At 47.0% G+C, this 18,689-nt stretch overlaps 1 protein-coding gene across 3 annotated transcripts; it reads left to right on the forward strand.

Annotated features, from left to right (window-relative positions):
- The first annotated feature begins 3,433 nt into the window (after positions 1 to 3,433).
- On the forward strand, positions 3,434 to 15,889 carry LOC106840890 (leukocyte-associated immunoglobulin-like receptor 1). 3 transcript variants are annotated; one of them, XM_014856572.3, is made up of 11 exons: positions 3,454 to 3,591; positions 7,832 to 7,919; positions 8,386 to 8,421; positions 10,169 to 10,462; positions 11,291 to 11,335; positions 13,677 to 13,715; positions 14,006 to 14,116; positions 14,214 to 14,256; positions 14,344 to 14,381; positions 14,591 to 14,643; positions 15,188 to 15,889. In XM_014856572.3, exons 2-11 carry the CDS (start codon positions 7,886 to 7,888, stop codon positions 15,332 to 15,334), a joined length of 840 nt encoding a protein of 279 aa, XP_014712058.3. In that variant the 5' UTR covers positions 3,454 to 3,591; positions 7,832 to 7,885; the 3' UTR covers positions 15,335 to 15,889. The 3 variants fall into 3 exon arrangements, with proteins under 3 accessions (XP_070354665.1, XP_014712058.3, XP_014712061.3); XM_014856575.3 differs by lacking the exon at positions 11,291 to 11,335; XM_070498564.1 differs by lacking the exons at positions 8,386 to 8,421; positions 11,291 to 11,335 and having other exon boundaries at positions 3,434 to 3,591.
- Positions 15,890 to 18,689: the final 2,800 nt, after the last annotated feature.

The following is an 18,689-nucleotide window of genomic DNA, read 5'->3' on the forward strand; positions in this document are numbered from 1 at the left end:
CCAGGGAGACTTTTTTCCTGGGCATAAAGAGCACCGAAATTATTTAATGAGCTCTTGAAGAAGAAAAACAAAGCCAGAGACTTGCACTACCAGATGTCAAGCCCTATTACGAAGCAAGAACAACTGGTTCTGTATGTTACCGGCACATGGATACACACAGCAAACATTAGAACAGAACAGGGAGATTAGTAACAGGCACATTCAGTCTCCTGCAACATGACCCAGGACGCCAGCAGCACAATGAGGAAAGGATGGTCTTTCCACCAAATTGTGCCGTACAAATCAGATTTCCAAATGAAAAGTGTGTTTGGGCCCATCACACACACACACACACACACTACATTATTTCCCAGGGACTGAAGATATAACTCTAAACAGTACATATAAAGCTTTGAGAACAATACACAGAAGAACTTCACATTTTGCAGCAAGCAAGTATTTCTTAATTAGGGCATACGAAAGTACTAAACATAAAATAAAAATATAGATAAACTGGACCATAATCAGATCCAGAAATTCTATTCTTCGGGGCCGGCCCCGTGGCCGAGTGGTTAAGTTCATGCACTCTGCTTTGGAGGCCCAGGGTTTCGCCGGTATGGATCCTGGGCGCAGACATGGCACCGCTCATCAAACCAGGCTGAGGCAGCGTCCAACATGCCACAACTAGACGGACCCACAACTAAAAATACACAACTGTGTACCTGGGGGGCTTTGGGGAGAAAAAGGAAAAATAAAATCTTAAAAAAAAAAAAGAAATTCTATTCTTTGAAATGACTGATGAGAGTGAAACCCTAACCAGAGTAGGAACAGATATTCACAATGAATATATTTGACAAGGAATGCATACCCATAATAAGAAAAATAGAAGGCTTCCTGCTACTTAGTTAAAAAAAAAAGTCAGCTCAATTTTTTAAAACGAGGAAATGAGAAAAAGACTAAAGTAGTCGTTTCTCAAAAATAAAAAGGATATTCAAATGACCAAAACCTATGAAAATGTTCTTAACTGAATTAGTAATCAGAGAAATGCAAACTAAAACCATGATAATGTACCACTACTCATGACAGCGTGACTAAAACGAAAAAGGGAGAAACTTGAAGAGCTGGTGAGGACGTAGAGTAACCAGAACACTCCAAAGCACTGAGTACAGACTGATACGATCCCTTCAAAAAATGTTTGGCAGTACTTACTAAAGTTGAATACATGCATAGCATGAAACACACCAATTACACTCCTAGGTTTATACCAACAGAAATGCACAAATATGCTCATCAATACACATATATTAAGATAATCAAAGCAATGCTATCCATCACAGCCTGGGCCAGAAGCTAAACAAGTATTTACTAACACTACGACGGATAAATACATTGTGGTTCTTCACATGACAGAATTCCCTAGAGCAATGAGAGTGGGTGGTCCACAACTCCGTGCAGTATTATAGATAAATCTTACAAACGCTTGGTTGAGCCAAAGAAGCCAGACGCACACACAGAGACTGTAGAGTATATTCACATCTATGTAAAAAGCAAAAACAAGCAAATTTATTCTATGCTGTTAGAAGTCAGGATAGCATGGATTACCTTTGGAAAGAAGTTACTGGAAAGAAGAATAGATGGGGCTTACATGGAGTTAGTAATGTTCTGTTTGTGAATTAGGATGGTGCTGGCACGTGTGTGCTCAATTTGTGAAAATTCACCGAGCTGTGCGTTTGATATGTGCACTTTTTGGCTATTATACTTCAATAAAAGTAAGCACATACACACACGCACACACACACACCTACTCTGAGACACATTATAGTAAACCTTGTGAAACACAGACAAAATCTTAAAATCATTGAAAGAAAAAGGACACATTATTCTCAAAGGAGCAGCAATGAGATTTACAGTTTATTTGCAACAGAAATGATCAACGCCAGCAACAATGGGATGCCATCTTGCAAGGGCTGAAAGAAAATATCTACCAACCTGGAACTCTAGAACAGGAGAAAATGCTGTTCAAAGTTGGAGATGAAATAAAGACATTTTAGGCAATGAAAAGCTGTATCCATCACTAACAGATGGGTACCACAAGAATGAAAAGTTCAGGCAAAATGAAAACAATCCCAATGGAAGCAGAGCCTTGCAGGAAGGAGGAACAATGGGCAGAGTCCATATTTGAGTAAAGACAGGAACTTTGAATGATGATTTCATCATTAATGAATTAATAAAACATTAACTCATGCTCACTCTATATTTGACGAGATTTCAAAAATCACTTTGAACACTCTAACTTGTCGTAAAGTTAAAAATGGCAATGGACATATATATATATACACGTAGATATCTATGTGGTAACTCTACAAAAATGCAAGGGAAGTTTGAACACAAGATTTCTGATGTTGGTTACTTCAGGTGAGGAAGGAATGGGGCAGGATGGGGTACACAGAAATAGATATGATTTGATGAATTTTCTGGTTTTCCTGCAGGATTTTGATTCCACAGTGTTTTTCTTTACATGTTCTGTTTAATCTTCTTTAAATTGGCCTTTGGGCGTTGACCAGCGTGTGATGGTAAATGTGTGACAATCAGCTCACTGAAAGAAAACACCTGAGGGTTGCGTTTGCCAATTTCTATGTTGTAAATACTCACACCAGGGGTAATTTCAAGATACCAAAGTGGCATTTCCGAATGTGAAATTGCAATGAGATGTCCACAATGAGCTGTCAGGAACTGGTTTGTGCTGGCTGGCTCAAGCACACCACTGAGTACAAGATTAAACAAAATGAGAATTGTATTCATCCAAGGGTTTAGGAATATAGGGCTTTCTTTAAGAAAAATAAAGTTTAGAAAGGGGGAGGCGAAAGAGTGAGTAAACAAGAGGAAGAAAAGAAAGGAGGGAGACAGAGGGACAGAAGGAGAAAGAGAAATCGTATCTGGCCAATGAACAGGAGGATTTTAGATAAAAACCTCAAGAAATAGTTTTTATATGTATTATACGTTGCCAATTATATGGAATTCCAAGATACGTTTGGTAACTCCTTGATATTCATGAAGGAAAATTAGTGGCTTTATAAATGTTGCTGAGTCAAAATTGTAGTTGGAATGATCATTTGAATATGTATGTTTCAATTTCTTTTTGCCAGAGTAATATACACTCCTATTTAGTTGGTAAAGCAATATTATATATAATAATAATATCTTGTATTTCAGGAAAGGAGGAAAGTAAAATAATTTTTTTTAAAGCTTTGATATGCATTTAGCATTTGGAAAAAACAAACTGTGGCCACTTCAGATACGAGACTTGGGGCACAGACGCCATTCATGTCAAGCACTGATTAAGGAATCCTGACACAGACTTGAGTCTCCTGTAGAAAAGTTTCAGGAAGCTCTGTTCTTTTCTCAGCCCCACCCTGGGGAAGGACAGAGACCTAAACAGACTAGAGAGAAAACCGCTCATTTGTATGTATGGTTGCTAAGTTGGGGGCTGTTCAAACTGTGACATCAATGTGCAACCACCACATCCTGTACATTTTTCAATTTTGCTTGGCTCCTGCCTCAAGTGCAGCAGGAGCATTTCTGCATGAGGGCCAGACGATAAGATGCAAGTGGGTGAGTCCATCCCCGGCCATGGGTTGCTTTCTTGGATGAACACCAAGTGTTCTCCTAGGCAGGAGGAATGGAGCACAGAGGTGTGGGCTAATGCACATGACTTGGGGAGGGCTTGGGCATTCGGAGCTCAGATTCTCTTCCCCAGACCACCACAGCAGAGACTCTGTGTTTGCTGAGCCAAACTGAGGATGCCCAGAAATGAAGGTCTTTGAGGTGTAGATTGGGTATTCTGTGTAGTGAGGGAAAGACCCAAGGCTACAACAAGCAGAACTCTCTGAAGACCAAGCTCTGGCTGGAGAATGCTGGTCTGTCAGTGAGAGTCTGCGGACCGTTACCCCATCACAGTCCCGGAAGGACTGGTCAGCATGGAGTGACCATGCTGGGGTATTTTTGGAATATTTGGACTGTTCTGATGCAAACTCATTTTTTAAAATTGAGATATAGCTGACATATAACATTGTGTAAGTGTAAAGTGTGCAACATATTGGTTTGATACATTGCCATTCGATTGCCTTTTTAGAGTTAGCTAACACATCTATCACTTCTTCTAGTGGTGGAAACAATTAAGATCTACTCTCATGGGGCCGGCCTGGTGGCACAGTGGTTAAGTGCCCACGTTCAGCTCCTCGGCAGACGGGGTTCGCTGGTTCGGATCCTGGGTGCAGACATGGCACCGCTTGGCAAAAGCCATGCTATCGTAGGCGTCCCACATATAAAGTAGAGGAAGATGGGCATGGATGTTAGCTCAGGGCCAGTCTTCCTCAGCAAAAAGAGGAGGATTGGCAGCAGATGTTAGCTCAGGGCTAATCTTCCTAAAAAAAAAAAAAAAAGGTCTACTCCCTAGCAGATTTAATGTTTAGAAGACAGTTTTGTTGTCTATAATCACTGTGCTGTGGATTAGATCTCCAGGACTTACTTACCTGCTAGTTTCAACTACGTACCCCTAAAGAACATTTCTCCCATTCTCCCACTGCCCAGCCCGTGGTAACCACAATTCCACTCTCTGTTTTTTCACCAAATTCATCTTTTAATAATGTTTCGTGTTGCATCTTGTGTAGATTTTGTCTTTGCATCTGACATTCAGTTTATATTTAATCTTCAAATGTGTATATATCTGAATCTATTAAGGGAATCATTATTCACTATTTGTGCCACACCTCAAATAAAGATTTTGTTTGAGGAAGATGTGCTATGCTCATCCTGTAATAAGCCTTGGACACAAATCTTCTTTAGCTGGAGACCTGAGTCCTAGAAGAATGCAAAGATTGAGATCCTTTCTGAGAGTCATGAAGGATGACAGCTCTGCATCACCTTCTTTAAGGAAAAATCCAGAATGACCCCCTGATGGACAGTATGACCTTAGTAGGTGGAGGAAACTATGGTTGCTGATTCAGCCATTCCTTTTCCAAATAGTCAGCCCATCCCCACATCCTCCATGGGCATATGCTATCCAGGCACATTGGGAATGTTAATTAAGATTCAACCAGGGAAACAGAAACTCTTCTAAGTATTAAAAAGAAAGAGAGAAATAAATGCAGTATGGTTTTCTGAATTGGATTCTGGTATGGGAAAAGAACATTAGTGATAAAAAATAGATAACATCCAAATAAAGTCTATAGTTTAGTTAATGATTGTAGCAACGTTAATTGCTTGGTTTTGACAGATGTACTACAGTTATGTAAAATATTAACATGACGGGAAACTGGATGAAGGGAATATGGGAGCTCTCTGCATCTTTGCAACTTTTCTGAAAATGTAAAACTATTTCAAGCTAAGTTTGCTTATAAGTTAGGGAAGAAATAAATATTTTACCCAAAGAAAACAAGATCAGTGATGGCCTGGGAGGAAAGGGACACAAGGAATCTTTTGGCGGTGGTGGAAATCTTGAGTCTAATCATGGTGTCACAACTGTCAGAGCTCAGTGAATTGCACGTATTTGTGGATGCAGTTTTTTGTATGTAAAGCTGGTTAAAAATCACTAACGAAGGCCCACAAAAAGAGAGAGGAGGAGAATTTAATGCATAGAAGCCATTACCCAAGTGAAGGAGAGCTGAGAGGAGCAGGTGTGGGGAGCTGCAGTGCCATGGACAGCAGGCAATGCCGCTGGAGCTGAGGGTTCCAGGTGACCCTACAGAAGGTGGAATCAAGTTTGGCAGGAACTGGAGTCATGGGGCAGATACATTATCTGGGTCTTGAGTGTGTGGGAAGGTTGAGAAATAGCCTGGCCGTCCTACAAGGGCAAATGGGAAAGGCACCCTTAGGAGTCAGCCCTTTCCATCAAGCACAGCTTGGGGCATGGGTTTGATCATAAAAGGACCAAGGAGCAGGGCTGTGAGGAATGGGGGCACGGAGCTGTTAGAGATGGAAAAGCAGAGAAAAGAGAGGGAGAGATACCCAGAGAGAGAGTGAGTGAGTGAGAGAGAGCGAGTGAGTGTGAGAGAGAGAGAGGGAGAAGAGAGAGAGAAAGAGAGATTCACAGAAGGACACACACAGAGAAAAAGACCAGAAAGACACATATATAGGGTCACTGGCATTAGCCATTTCTCAGGAATAGCATTTTTGGCCTCCTGTTTAATGCTAAGTTTCAAACCATGTGTTCTTTGTAGCCCTCAGAAATGGGCGAATAATTTTAATTTACTCTTATGATGAAGTGGGAGCTTTTGGTCTGGCTTAGCAAAGGGAGTGTCCCCCTAGACTTCTTAACTGGAATGATTCCTGGGCTTCATCCTTTAGCCTCTATAGTCTGCAAGACCGCGAAAATAAAACTTAATTCATCACCTTCAAGGCGAGAGCCAGGTTCAGCATTCAGCTTGACTCTGGGGAATTATATCTTCCTTTAATTTTTGACTATACAGCCTTCACTTAGTTTTCATTTCTTTGAGCCATTTAACAAGATCTTTAAAATGTTGTATTAAGATATTTTAATTTTTTAAAAATAATTATTGTATTTTAAGATGGACTATTTGTCCATAGACTTAGTCTGACATTTTGACAGAAAATCTAGATTGTTTACTTTTTAAGAATTCCAGGGGTAGGCCATCCTAGGGCTGGTTTAGCAATCCAAGGACCTTCTAGGAACCTTGAGTCTTGGATTCTTCCACCTCAATTTGCTCAGTATTTCTGCTGTTATGTTCAAACTTGTTACCTCATGGTTGCAATACAGCTGCTGCAACTCCAGATATCACAGCATCGTGATATACCTGCCAATGAAGAACAGGAGTAAAGGAGGCAATGATCTTATGAGACCCTCTGTCATTAAGGGAGAAATACGATTTCCAGAAACCATGGTATATTCTAAGTATTGTTGGCTGTACATGGTCGTGTGCCCAACTCTGAACCAAACACTGCAAATGGGATTGCTAGATTGCCTTAACTCAAACTTCATCCTCATGGCCCTGAGCATGGAACATAGCCACTCAAACAGAACTAGGTTTCTGTTAGTAAGGAAAAAGTGAGCAATGGCTGCTGTGTAGACCACCATCAATATCTGCCACAGCTACCGTTTGGAGAAGCAGCTCTTTCTTGTCTTCAGAGGCAGTGGATATGAGAACCCATGAGGGGAGTTCTTGTCTTACTCGGCTCTGTGATGCACAAACACCCCCCGCCCCATCCCTGGTCTTATTCTTCATTTCAGCACCCAGTTGGGTGCCCCATCTAGCCCCAACCCCAAAGTCTGTCTCCTGACCATTCAATCTCTTTAGGATTTTGCATGTGCTGATGCGCTACCCTATCCTTCCCCAATTTCAATGCCACTGGGGGAAGATGGAAAGAGAACTCACGTTACTAGGATATTTTTAATGCACTAAATACCTTGCTGGGAACTTAAGCATATATCATAGTATTAAATACTTGGAAGATAATTTTAGGCTTCCCTTTTTAAATATGAGGAAACGTCAGCATAAAGTGGTGTAATGCATTGCCCAAGAACAGAACTCTAGTTTGTGGATTTCGGATTGACATTCAAGTCAGTCTGTTGCACAAATCTATCTTCTGCCTTGTCCCGTAGATTGAGAATGAGGTTCACACCTCAGGGCGTTCATCTGGTGATGAGTTCAGCCTCATCTGGGCATTGAGGGGAAGAAACATCTTTTGGAAGCCAAGACCCTCCCCTATCTCATCAGCAGGAATTGCGGAGAGGACAGGAGAGAGAGCACTTCCCCTTTTTGTGAGGCGGTTGATGTAGAAACCCCATGACAGGGCCCCCCAGCTAACACATCCTGTCCCCTTGTGTCTGCTTCAGTTTCTGTCCTTCCTCTGATTGGCTCCAGGACGGCGCAGGCTCGGGGCCGGGGCCATGTCTCCCCATCACACCACCCTCCTGGGCCTCGGTGAGTCTTGGAATGGGGGGCTGGGAGGCAGAATCCCAGGGACAGAGGGAGTGGGAGCCTTGGGGAGGGGGTCTGCTTCCCTGCTCAGTCCTGACTCGAGTCCAGGAGACTCTGGGGCCCTGGGGGGCAAAAGTGGTCCTCTCCGCCCCCTGGGGTCTGCCCCCTTCAGCTCTGGCCCGGATCTCAGTCTGACCACAGAAGATTCAGTCCTGGAATTGGGTACCAGGTGTGGGGATGAGTTCAGACTCTAAGAAGGGCTGGGAGAGAGGAGTACCTGTTTGGAAGAGGGGATGCGGGATTTGTCTTGAGATTATTTCAGAGCAAGAAAAAGGATTGCACTCAGACGTCATGGTGAGGAAGGGTGGTTTGGGAATTCTAAGAGCTGGCTCCCTTAAGGCCCCTTCATAACAGCCCTATGAGGGAACAGGGAGGCGGACATTTTTTCTCACTGGGGCTTCTCTTCCAGCGCTCTGTCTGAGCTGGGTGATCCATGCGCAGGAGGGTAAGTCTTCTCCCCAAGCCCTCTGCACCCCAAAGTCAGTTCTAGATGGGAGCAGAGGGGTGCTGATCCTGGGAGGGTCTGGGGGGACCCTTAAGTATGCCCTGAGGTGCAAATGACCCCAATCTCTCCCCACTCTCCACCTGAGATCTTGATGGCCCCACAAAGACTATTCAAATCCTTTGAACTCTCCCCACACAAGCCCAGACCTTCCTCAGCATTCCCTGGGCAGAGAACAGGATGATTGCCAAGGGCAGACTCTGAGAATTCACCCTTGATCCCATCTTCTTCATCCTCCTATAGTCCACATGTCACCCAGTGATACGATTTTTAAATGATAATTTTGAAGTTTTATTTACATTTTTTCACTGATTTTTTACTTTCAGGGAAAATAATTTTTTAGGGTTCCCTTGCAGTTTATCTTCAGAAAGATTGAGAGCCATGTACCTCTCTTTGGTCTGGTTCTGTCTGTCCTCATGCCCTCTGGTTCCCTCATCTCCAGAAGCTTTGCCTTTCTTCCACTTTCTCAAACTTGCCACATTTCCGCTCAACTCTGGACCTCCTCATGCGCTGATTCCTCCACATTGAATGTCCTAGCGTCGCCTATTGCTCAGCTTGGGTAATTCGTCTTGACCTGCCATCTCAGCTCAGGAGCCTCTTCCCTCTGACCTCCCAGATGAAGTCAGCCTTGCCTCCCATCTGCTCTGCTAGGTTCCCACACTTACCCCAAGGGCACGCATCACAGTTGGTAACTGAGGATTTGCACAATTGCTCAATCAACTTCTGTCCTCCTCTAGATGTTCACCCCCAAGAAAGAAGGGATCGTGGGTGTATTCCTCATATTTGTGGAACCAATGGCACGTGGAGGCATCTGTAAAGGGACAGATAGGAGCTAAGATATGGTTGAAAGAAAGAAAGAATGGGCGAGTGAATGCTTGATGAACCTCTGCCGGCTCCCTGCCTCTATCACCAGTTTTGCTAACTTTGACATCACCTTCCTGTTTCAGGGCCACCAACCCTCTCTTCCCCCTGCCCAAGACTAGTTGAGACAAATGGGGTTTTCACAAGGCTCAATAATAGGAAATGGAAGTAAGGCTGAGAGGAAGATAGAAAATATGGAGAAAACTCAGAGATGGGTGCTTCACTTGCATTGGAGATAGGAATCTGCATCCACCGGGGGCCGTGTGACCAGATCTGTGCTGGAACGCCACCACACCCTCACTGACTTCCACTGGAGCTTTGCAGACGGTCCCTCTCAGCCCCCGAAGTCCCACCCTGGACTGACCAGCTGCCCTTCAGACCCAGCCAGATCATTCTTACCTACTCCAGACTCTTTTTTTCCCTTGTCCCAGTCATTCTCCTCCTCTGCCTCTGTCCCAGCCCTGTCTGTCCCCCTAGAAAGTGGTCGTGGGCAGGGAGGGAGCTGGGCTCTGCAGCAGACATGCCCAACCCACAGCCTGCCCTGACGCCTCCCGAGTCACCTGGAGCAAGATGTGACCAAGTCTCAGGTCCTTACGTCAAGTAGGGAAAATAACTCCTCAGCGATGAGAATTCACATGCAGGGAGAAGGGACATGGGGGTGTCTTTGGTGAGGCTGACGGAAATGTTCTAAAACTGGCCTGTGGTGATGGTTGCACTCCCCTGTGTTTGCAAATAAAACAGTGAAGTGTGCACTTTAAAAAGGGTGAATTGTGTGGCACGGTGATTTCCTCACAAGTGGACCATGAAGTCTTGCTCTGCTTCCCTTCAGGGGCCCTGCCCAGACCCTCCATCTCTGCTGAGCCAGGCTCTGTGATCCCCTGGGGGCAGCCTGTGACCATCGTGTGCCGGGGCCCTGCTGAGGCTGAGACATTCCGCCTGGCATGGGATGCTGGCTCTAACTACACCGATCAGAAGATCCTGCTCCAACATCCTCCACATGAGACAGAGGCCAGATTCCCCATCACCAGAGTGAGTGACAACACTGCCAGGCGTTATTTCTGCCACTATCATAAGGGGTCCAGCTGGTCTGAGCGCAGTGAGCTCCTGGAGCTGGTGGTGACAGGTGAGGATGTCTCAGCTCTGCCCTCAGGTTTGTCCCCATGTCCCTGGACCCTGTCCCCAGGTGTGTCCTCTGTCCCCAGACTCCCCTGCCCTCCTGTTGACCCCCAAGTCCTCCAGCCCCCTCTCTCCCTTTATGCACACATCCCTCTGCCTTCACACCCAGCTGGCTCAGGTCCCTGGAGCCCTGGTCCCATCGGGATATCATGATGGCCTGGACATCAGCCTCAGCTTTAGGGTGGGCCCCTATCTGGCCCTGCTGGGCTGGGTGGGGAGTGGGCTTCCAGAGGTCGGGTGCAGGGTAGCCTCTGTTCAAGAGAATGTATGTCTTTTCTCTCAGGATGGTGTTAAACTATCCTTTCGACTGGGACAGAATCTGTGGGGGCCCCAGGCAATGTGTCCCCTGTGGTGTGGTCCACCCACATTGGGCAAATCACATGGTCCAGGGGGGCCCCTACCTGGAATGGATGGTGCTTTGGGGAATCTTTGGGATGAGGCCATCCCTGTCCCTGTGTGTGGTCAGTTCCCGTGATGTCCTGGACTCAGGGTCCATTGGGGACACTTCGATCTCCCTCCAGGTACTCCCAGGGCCTCAGAGGAGCTGCTCTGTGCCAATTCTGTGAGGTCTGGGAGGGCATGGCATGGGAGGAGCAGAGCACCCCCAGAGCTGGGAGAATGGAGGGCTCTCCCTCATTTCCTGTGCCCCTGCCACGTTTCCTCAGAATCTCAGGATGTTGTCTGGGACTGACAACGAGTGTCCGGTGATGGATGCTCAGTGTAGAGAGGGGCCAGGCTGTGTGGGACATCAGCCCTTCTCCCACCCCTGTCACAGGAGCCCCTGGAGACATCAGCTCCCCAACCACCCAGCCCTCAGCTGGTGAGTAGAGACCGCAGACTCAAGGGGTTTCCTGGGGGGCTCTGTGCTGGGGATCAGGCTCCAGGGTCCAGCCCTTTACCCAGGCTTGGATTAGGAACTCATAAGACCACAGCAAGGGGCTGACACCCGCAGGGCACTGGGGTGTCACTCATATTCATAATGACCATGATTGAACTAACTCCAAGCTTGGTACTGTGACAGCAGTCAATGCCAACCACAGCCCAATGTGGGAGGTGCTCCTCTCACCTTCCAGGAGGCCCTGCTCTTTTTAATATGCAGAAAGAAACTCAGACACTATGGGAGAGAACAGGATCTATTGATGGTTATGCCCGAACAATGACATAAGATCACCAAGAGGAAGAGAGACCTCTTCTCGCAGGGTCTTGACTCTGCTGGTGTGGGTGGCACATGGCAAATGTCTCTCACTGTCTGTGTCTGCCTCTCTCTGTGTCTTTCTCTCTCCTTCTCTCTTTTTCCCATTTTTCATTCCCTGAAGACTAAAGGTTCAGGGCAGAATCCCCATGACCAGACTGCAGGGTTCAGGGTTAAAATTCCAGCCCTGCCAGTCTCCAGCTTGGTGCCCTCAGGTGAATCACTATTTTCTGTGTCCCAGTTTCCTCCTGTGCAAAATGCACAATAAAAGTACGGACCCTCCAGCACAGTTTAGAGGAGGCGGGAGTTCATGTACACAGGGCACGGCGCTCAAATCAGTGTCTGCCAAGTGGGACAGTCGGAAGAAGTCCTGCTCATATTACTACAAACATTTCCCTCGCATCTTGTATGTGCCATGCACTGACCCGCTGAGGGACTGATGCACATGGTGAATGAGGAGAAAGGGTCCTGCCATCCCCAACTTTAGAGGGGAGAATTAATTAGCAGGAACAAAAGAAATGCACATATGTATACATGTGCTTGTAAAAATATGTAATTTACAATGTAAAAACTTCAGATCTATAATTTAAATTATATTATATATTTTGTTGTATAGTAAATATATAACATAATGAAATACATTGATATATTATTACAAATGAACATAGAGTGCATTATATATTATATAATGTTATACAGTATATTACATCATGTATTACTAAAATTAATATATATGTAAGTGTTAACATAAATATGTACCATATACTATATAATAAATATGTATAGTTGATATATAACATATAGTATAAGTATTTTAAATTATATATAATTTAAAATATTCATATAAAAATTATACATATATGTTAAATCACGTAATTTAAATATATTTACATTTATTATAATTATTATGTATTAAATATATTCACATAATATATAGTATACATTAAATATATAAATATTATACAAATATATAAATATGTTATATTATATATTACACATTTATTGCATATATACATAAATTTAAATTGTGGTAAATGTCGTAAAGGAAAGCACAGGCAGAGACGGTGTTAGAACAGCGAGTGGGGTCTTGTGTCGTGGATCTTGCACAAAGGTTGAGGGAAGGACGCCCGGGGAGGTGAAATTTTTCTGCCTTTCTTAATGGACTTTGAGGACTCAGCCTCAGAAGGAACGGGAGGGGTGCGGTCTGTCCAGAAGAGGGAGTATGGGGGCTCGCATCCTGCGCATGTTCGAGCCGAGCAGGACCTCACTTTGACCGCCTGTGAAATGGTCTGTGGGGCGCATTATACAGAAGGGGTGAACGGTAAAGGAGCCGATAGACGGACAGCGCATGCGCCCAGCCCAGGCTATGGCTGGTGCCACCGACTCGCCCGCCGGCTACCTGCAGGGCTTCACACAACCGGAGCACATGAGCTCTTGGCTTCTTCCATCACAGAAAAGCGGTTCCAACCCCATCAGGAGCTGCTGTGAGAAACAGAAGAAATCAGAGATGGAGATTCCTGCGCTTGGGGTGGGAACCCACAAGGAGCTCAGCAAGGGGAGGTTCCAGCTCCCTATTCCTCCTGGGTGTCCTCTCTATAAAGATGCCAAAGGATGGAGAGCAGTGCTTTCCAGTACCACCATCTCTGGGAAGGAAATGCTGTATATCTGTGTCATCCAGTGAGACTGTCATTACCCAGGTGTGGCTGCTGAGCCCTTGAAATGAGGCTAGAATCTGACTTTTAAATTTATTTAACTTCAATTTCAATGGAAACAGTGGGTACCATCTTGGACAGCACAGACGTAGAACATTTCCATCCTCCCAGAAAGTTCTGCTGGGCACACTGTTGTACAGGGGAGCAGGTGCAGGTCCAGGAAGCAAGGAAGACCTCTTGTGGGGGGTTCTGGAGACTCAGCCTTCTCTGTCCAGCTCAGGCCTCTGACCTATGTCTTCCTGATTCCCCATTCCTAGGAGACACCGAGACGAATTCGTATGACAGGAACAATAGCGGTGAGTGGTGGGGACAGAGGAGCATAAAGCTGGTGTGTGCCTCTTGGGAAGGGGGAGAGAATGGGCTTCAGGAGTGATCATATTCCAGCTCTGCTGATGCCCTGTGGACAGAGGACTTCAGCACTCAGGACTCCGGTTTTGTAAAATGGGGATAACGATTTCCATGTTGCAGGACTGTTATGTATGTGAGAGATTTTATATACAAGCACCCAGCATATGTGTGGGATGTAGTAGGTGCTTAGTAAATGCATGCTGCTGATAATCTGCTTTCATCTTCCCTGCTCCCCCAGGCCTGTCGACACAGTATGTTTATATCCTCCTTGTGGTCGCTGGGGCCTTTCTCATTTGTTTATTCCTCCTGGTCCTCTTCTTCCTCTTTCGTCGGCATCAGAAAAAACTTGGTAAGTCTCAGGGAGAGGGTGGGGTGAGCTGAGCAGGCTGTCTGGGGTGCTGAGAAGAGGGCCTCTCTTCTTAATTCACACCCTTGGTTGTCCTCAGGGCTCCCCAGCAGCAGAGGCAAGGAGCAGAGGCCCCAGGAGAGGTGAGGCCCCTGGGAATGACCCCTGGACCCCTTTCTAGTCCTCTGCCTCCAGGCTGCCCCCTGTGCTCACTTGTTCTTTTCCCGCAGGCTCAGCCCGGCTGTTGACATCCTAGGGAGGACACCAGGTAAAGATGAGGAGAGAGGACAGGCCTGGGAGAGGGGAAGTGAGGCCTCACAGCCATTCAGGATGCAATGGGAGGAGGGAGAATGTTTGAGCACATTCTGGGGTGTCCGAGATGGGATGTGGGCTGAAATCTGAAGCTGTGAGATTTCAGGCAAATTTGCCTCCTGAGGTCCACCCCAGAGAACTGACCACTTGTCCTCTCCCCTCCAGATCTGGCCGTAGTCGATAGTCCTCCTGAGAAGGACAGGGAAATGCACACCTCGGTGAGTCCTTGTCTAAGTTACCTATTGCCGTGTAATAAAACTACCCCAAATTTAGCAGCTTAATAAAATTATCTCAGTTTCTTGGATCAAGAATGTGGAAGTGGATTAGCCGGGTGGTTCTGGCTCACCGTTTCTCATGAGGTTGCTGTCAAGATGTCGACCAGGACTGCATTCATCTGAAGGCTCAAATGAGGCTGGAAGATCCACTTCCAAGATTTCTCCCTCCCACGACTGTGGGAAGGGCCCCTCAGTTCCTCACTACATGGGCTTCTCCATGGCAGCCAGAAAGAGGGATCCCAGAGAGGGGAGGGGAAAAGCTACAATGTCTTTTGTGGCCTCTCCTTGGAGGTGACATGCCCTCTTCTGCCATATTCTGTGGGTCCCACAGACCAACCCTGATTCTATGTGGGAGGGGACTATGCAAGGATGATTCCAGGAGGTGGATCGGGGGCCACCTGGGGACTTGCTACCATAGTTTTCCCCTCCCACAGGCCCCTACCCTCACCTAAGCCACTCAAGCTCACCCTGGGTCTCTCTCCCTCAGACCTCTGCTGCAGGAGGCCCCCAGGAGGTGACATATGCCCAGCTGGACCACAGGACCTTCACACAGAGGCCAGCCCATGCCATGTCCCCACAGACCACAGAGCCCACAGCCGAGACCAGCACATATGCAGCCCTTGCCAGACGCTGACCACAGGCCCACCTAGCCTCTGCACCTAAAGACACAGGACGTCACTCTTGTAAAAGCCTGACGTGGCCATTTGGAGAGCTTCCCTATGGAATCATCTCTTTCTGGAAAGTCATCCAGTCTCTTCACCTGGAGGCAAGAGCTGGAGTTGGGGGATTCCTAACCAACATGTGGGAGAGTAGTTAACCGTGTGGTACCTCCTTCAATCAACTAGCTCATTGGAGAGCACACACAACACTTGCTTTTGGAGACCCAGCTACAGTCCCTTGGCCGTTTCCAGAGACCCAGCTACAGTCCTACAGTCACCCAGCTGCTTCCAGACATGCCATGAATTTCCAACTGCCCCCAGAGACTCTGTTTTAATTGTCTGCCCAGCTGACTTTGAAGACTTCATAGAGTTCAGTTACTGACCTTGAACCTGGGCTCTACTTAGGCAGCTGATAGCTGAGACCCCGTTTTCTGGATCATGCTTCATTTTGTTCATCAATAAATGTTTTCACAGGCCTGACCGTGACAGCCCAGCACAAGCAGCTGGGGTACACAGGTGACTTGGTCCTAGCCTCTGCCTCCACAGCTGCTCAAAACTTAGAGGCACAAGACAGGAAGGAAGGCATCAGTGTTTTCTGATCTGAGGGTCTCAGGGATGAAGGGGGAGATGTCTGAGGGGACACATGGCTGGCTGAAGGCACAGAGCATACACCCCCACTCACACGCACATGCCTGTCAATGCATGCACGCACACACATGAGCACACACACACACATGCTAACATTGTACAAATCCATATACATGTGCACATGCCCACACATATGGACACGTGGACTGGTCGAAGGAGTGAGTGAGGCCATGATTGCACAGGGAGGGTCTCTCAGCCTTTTAGTCCACTCAGAGGAGCATGGCAGTTTTCACTTCCCATCCCTACCCAAGGTTAATCCACGCTGGACACCATGCATTTTCCAAACACAACAGGACCCATCCAGGTCTAGGACATTGTCCTTGATCTGACCTTCACCCCCTCGCCTGGCTAATGACCTTCAAGTTTGGGATTGGACACTGTTCTTCCCAATAAACTTGCAAAAACTCCTCCATCTAAATTAAAAGTATTAGTTTCCAATTGCTGCTGTATTAAATTACCGCATGCTTAGTAGCTTCAAACACAATTTATCACCTTACAGCTCTGGAGGTCAGAAGTCTGAAATCAGTCTCACTGGCTAACATCAAGGCATCAGTAGGGCTGCCTTCCTTCTGGAGGATCAAGGGGAGAAGCCATTTCATTACCATTTCCAGCTTCCAGGGCCCATCCTCATTCCTTGATTCACGGCCTCTTTCTCCATCTTTGTGGCTCTTTCAAATGCCTCTCTTTCACCAGGACTCCTGTTTCTGTTGTCATGTCTGCCCCGCTCTGTCTCTGCCCTCTTGCCTCCCTCTTATAAGGACACTGTGATTACCTAGAGCCCACCTGGAATATCCAGGGTCATCTCCTCCTTCAAGATCCTTCATTCAATGACACCTTCAAGGAGACTTGCCACGTAAGGTAACACACCAGGCGGTTCCTGGGATTAGGACATGGACACCTTTGGGGGGGGCTGTTAGTCTGTCTACCTGAGTGGGTGTCTATCCTCAGTGCCACCTCTGTCCCTGAGGTCACTATGATTCTGTCTCCTTACGGGAATGTTTTCTTCTCCCACCACTTGGTGAAATGATGAGTGTTTGAGAGTCTCATTTCTGCAGACTTAGAACCTCTACATAACAGCCGGTCAGGTAGGAGGCAGTGGAGATTGGAAAGAGCCCCCAGTGAACCCTTGGAGCCCAGGGTGACAGGTGGCCCCTGTGTGACAGGAGTGCGGCTGTTCACCAGCACCATATCCTCCCTTCCCGGGCTCCCAGAGAGACCATCCCTCCAGCCTCCCTTGAAGTTAGGTGCATCCCGGGATGAAGTTCTAGCCAGTGGAGTGTGAGCAGGAGTGACAGGAGCTTCTTCCAGGTCGGTCCTTCCACGCAAGATCCTCCTTGCTCTTCCCTGCTGCTGGTGGACACCGATGCCCTGGGTGATCCTGGACGCCACATGTTGAAGGTGGTGTCCGGTTCCCAGAATGACCTTATGGAGCAGAGCCTGCTGTACCCTTGTATTAGCCACATTTCAGGTTTCTGTAAAGTTGAGGCTTTCCCATCTGTCCTACACGCCTATTGCAGACACGCTGTGTCCCAGACAACCCTATATCATGCCTGAGTCACCTTGCTTTGGCCTCTTGCCTCCCTCATTGCCCCCCTCTCCTGAGCAAAAATCCTCTTGTTGGGGGTGCACTTTTCAAATACAAACCAGCCAATCCAGAGTCCACAGCCCCAACCACCTCCCTTATGAGGTCCTCACACTCTGGGCCACTATGACCTGCCTTAATCCCCCCAGGGCCATGTACTCAACAACCAGCATCACCCCCTCCACCCCAGAGCCCCTCAATTTATTTAATCCAGCCAATCCTCAGCGTGTTTGTCCTGCCTTTCTCATTCCTTCCTGTGGAAATCACAGTAAAGGCTCCTGCCCACGATTTCCCCTCACCTCCTCTCCTCCTTTGTGACTCTGGTGCTCCCCTGTGTGTCCAGGATAGCTCCCTCCTCTTGGGAACTATGAGTAAGAGATACACTTCCTAAAATGCGCACCTTCTGACAGTGAGCCAGCCTTCGCTCAGGTAAGGGGTGCAGCTTCCTCAGTGTCTGTTGCCCCAGAGCTCCCGACCTTGTGCAGTGCAGAAAGCAGATCCCCACATTTTCCCGACTCTGCTCTTCACTCTGTTCCAGTTACAGGGTGTCATGTCTACGCAGGGCTCTCACACCTCTCTCCCTGACTCCGACATCACGGACCACGTGGGTGGGCCTCTGGGGTCTGCTACATGAACGGATTCTCTGCTCCGTTTCCCATTTCCCCTATGTTATTTCTTCATGTCTGTTCACACAGATGTAGGTCCCGTCCACAACCACCCACTTGTTTATTCAGCATTGACGCTGACTGTTACAGGGCTTGTAAACAGGGCTGCCCCACACTGTCTCCACAAAGAACCATTTGGGATCTACATGACCACGTCCTCAGAGCGGGACCGGCTGTGCCACCAAGGATATGGGGTCACCTGGACCCCCTCGCCGGGAGTGCCCCAGCCTGCGGTCCCCGCTCAGGTTAAAACAGGGGGCGCGAGGGGCTCTTTCTGATAAATTTTTGTTTGTCTCTTTTTTTTCAGTAAAGGTTAGTAACTTGCATGCCTATTAGAGGTCTGGTACTAAAACTTTATTATATATTAAAAATATTTGTAAGAAAACAGGGTAAACTCAGCTAGTTCTTAGTATGGTGCAATTGCTATTTTAGTTC

The sequence above is a fragment of the Equus asinus genome, chromosome 26 (genome assembly GCF_041296235.1).
Source record: "Equus asinus isolate D_3611 breed Donkey chromosome 26, EquAss-T2T_v2, whole genome shotgun sequence".
Lineage (NCBI taxonomy): Eukaryota > Metazoa > Chordata > Mammalia > Perissodactyla > Equidae > Equus > Equus asinus.

What these genes read in the sequence shown, in the direction of transcription:
- LOC106840890 (XM_014856572.3), top strand. Translation starts at nt 7,886, where the DNA reads ATGTCTCCCCATCACACCACCCTCCTGGGCCTCG. An exon ending in AACCACCCAGCCCTCAGCTG is followed by an intron (nt 11,336 to 13,676) that starts GTGAGTAGAGAC and finishes CCCCATTCCTAG; the next exon opens with GAGACACCGAGACGAATTCG. An exon ending in ACAGGGAAATGCACACCTCG is followed by an intron (nt 14,644 to 15,187) that starts GTGAGTCCTTGT and finishes TCTCTCCCTCAG; the next exon opens with ACCTCTGCTGCAGGAGGCCC.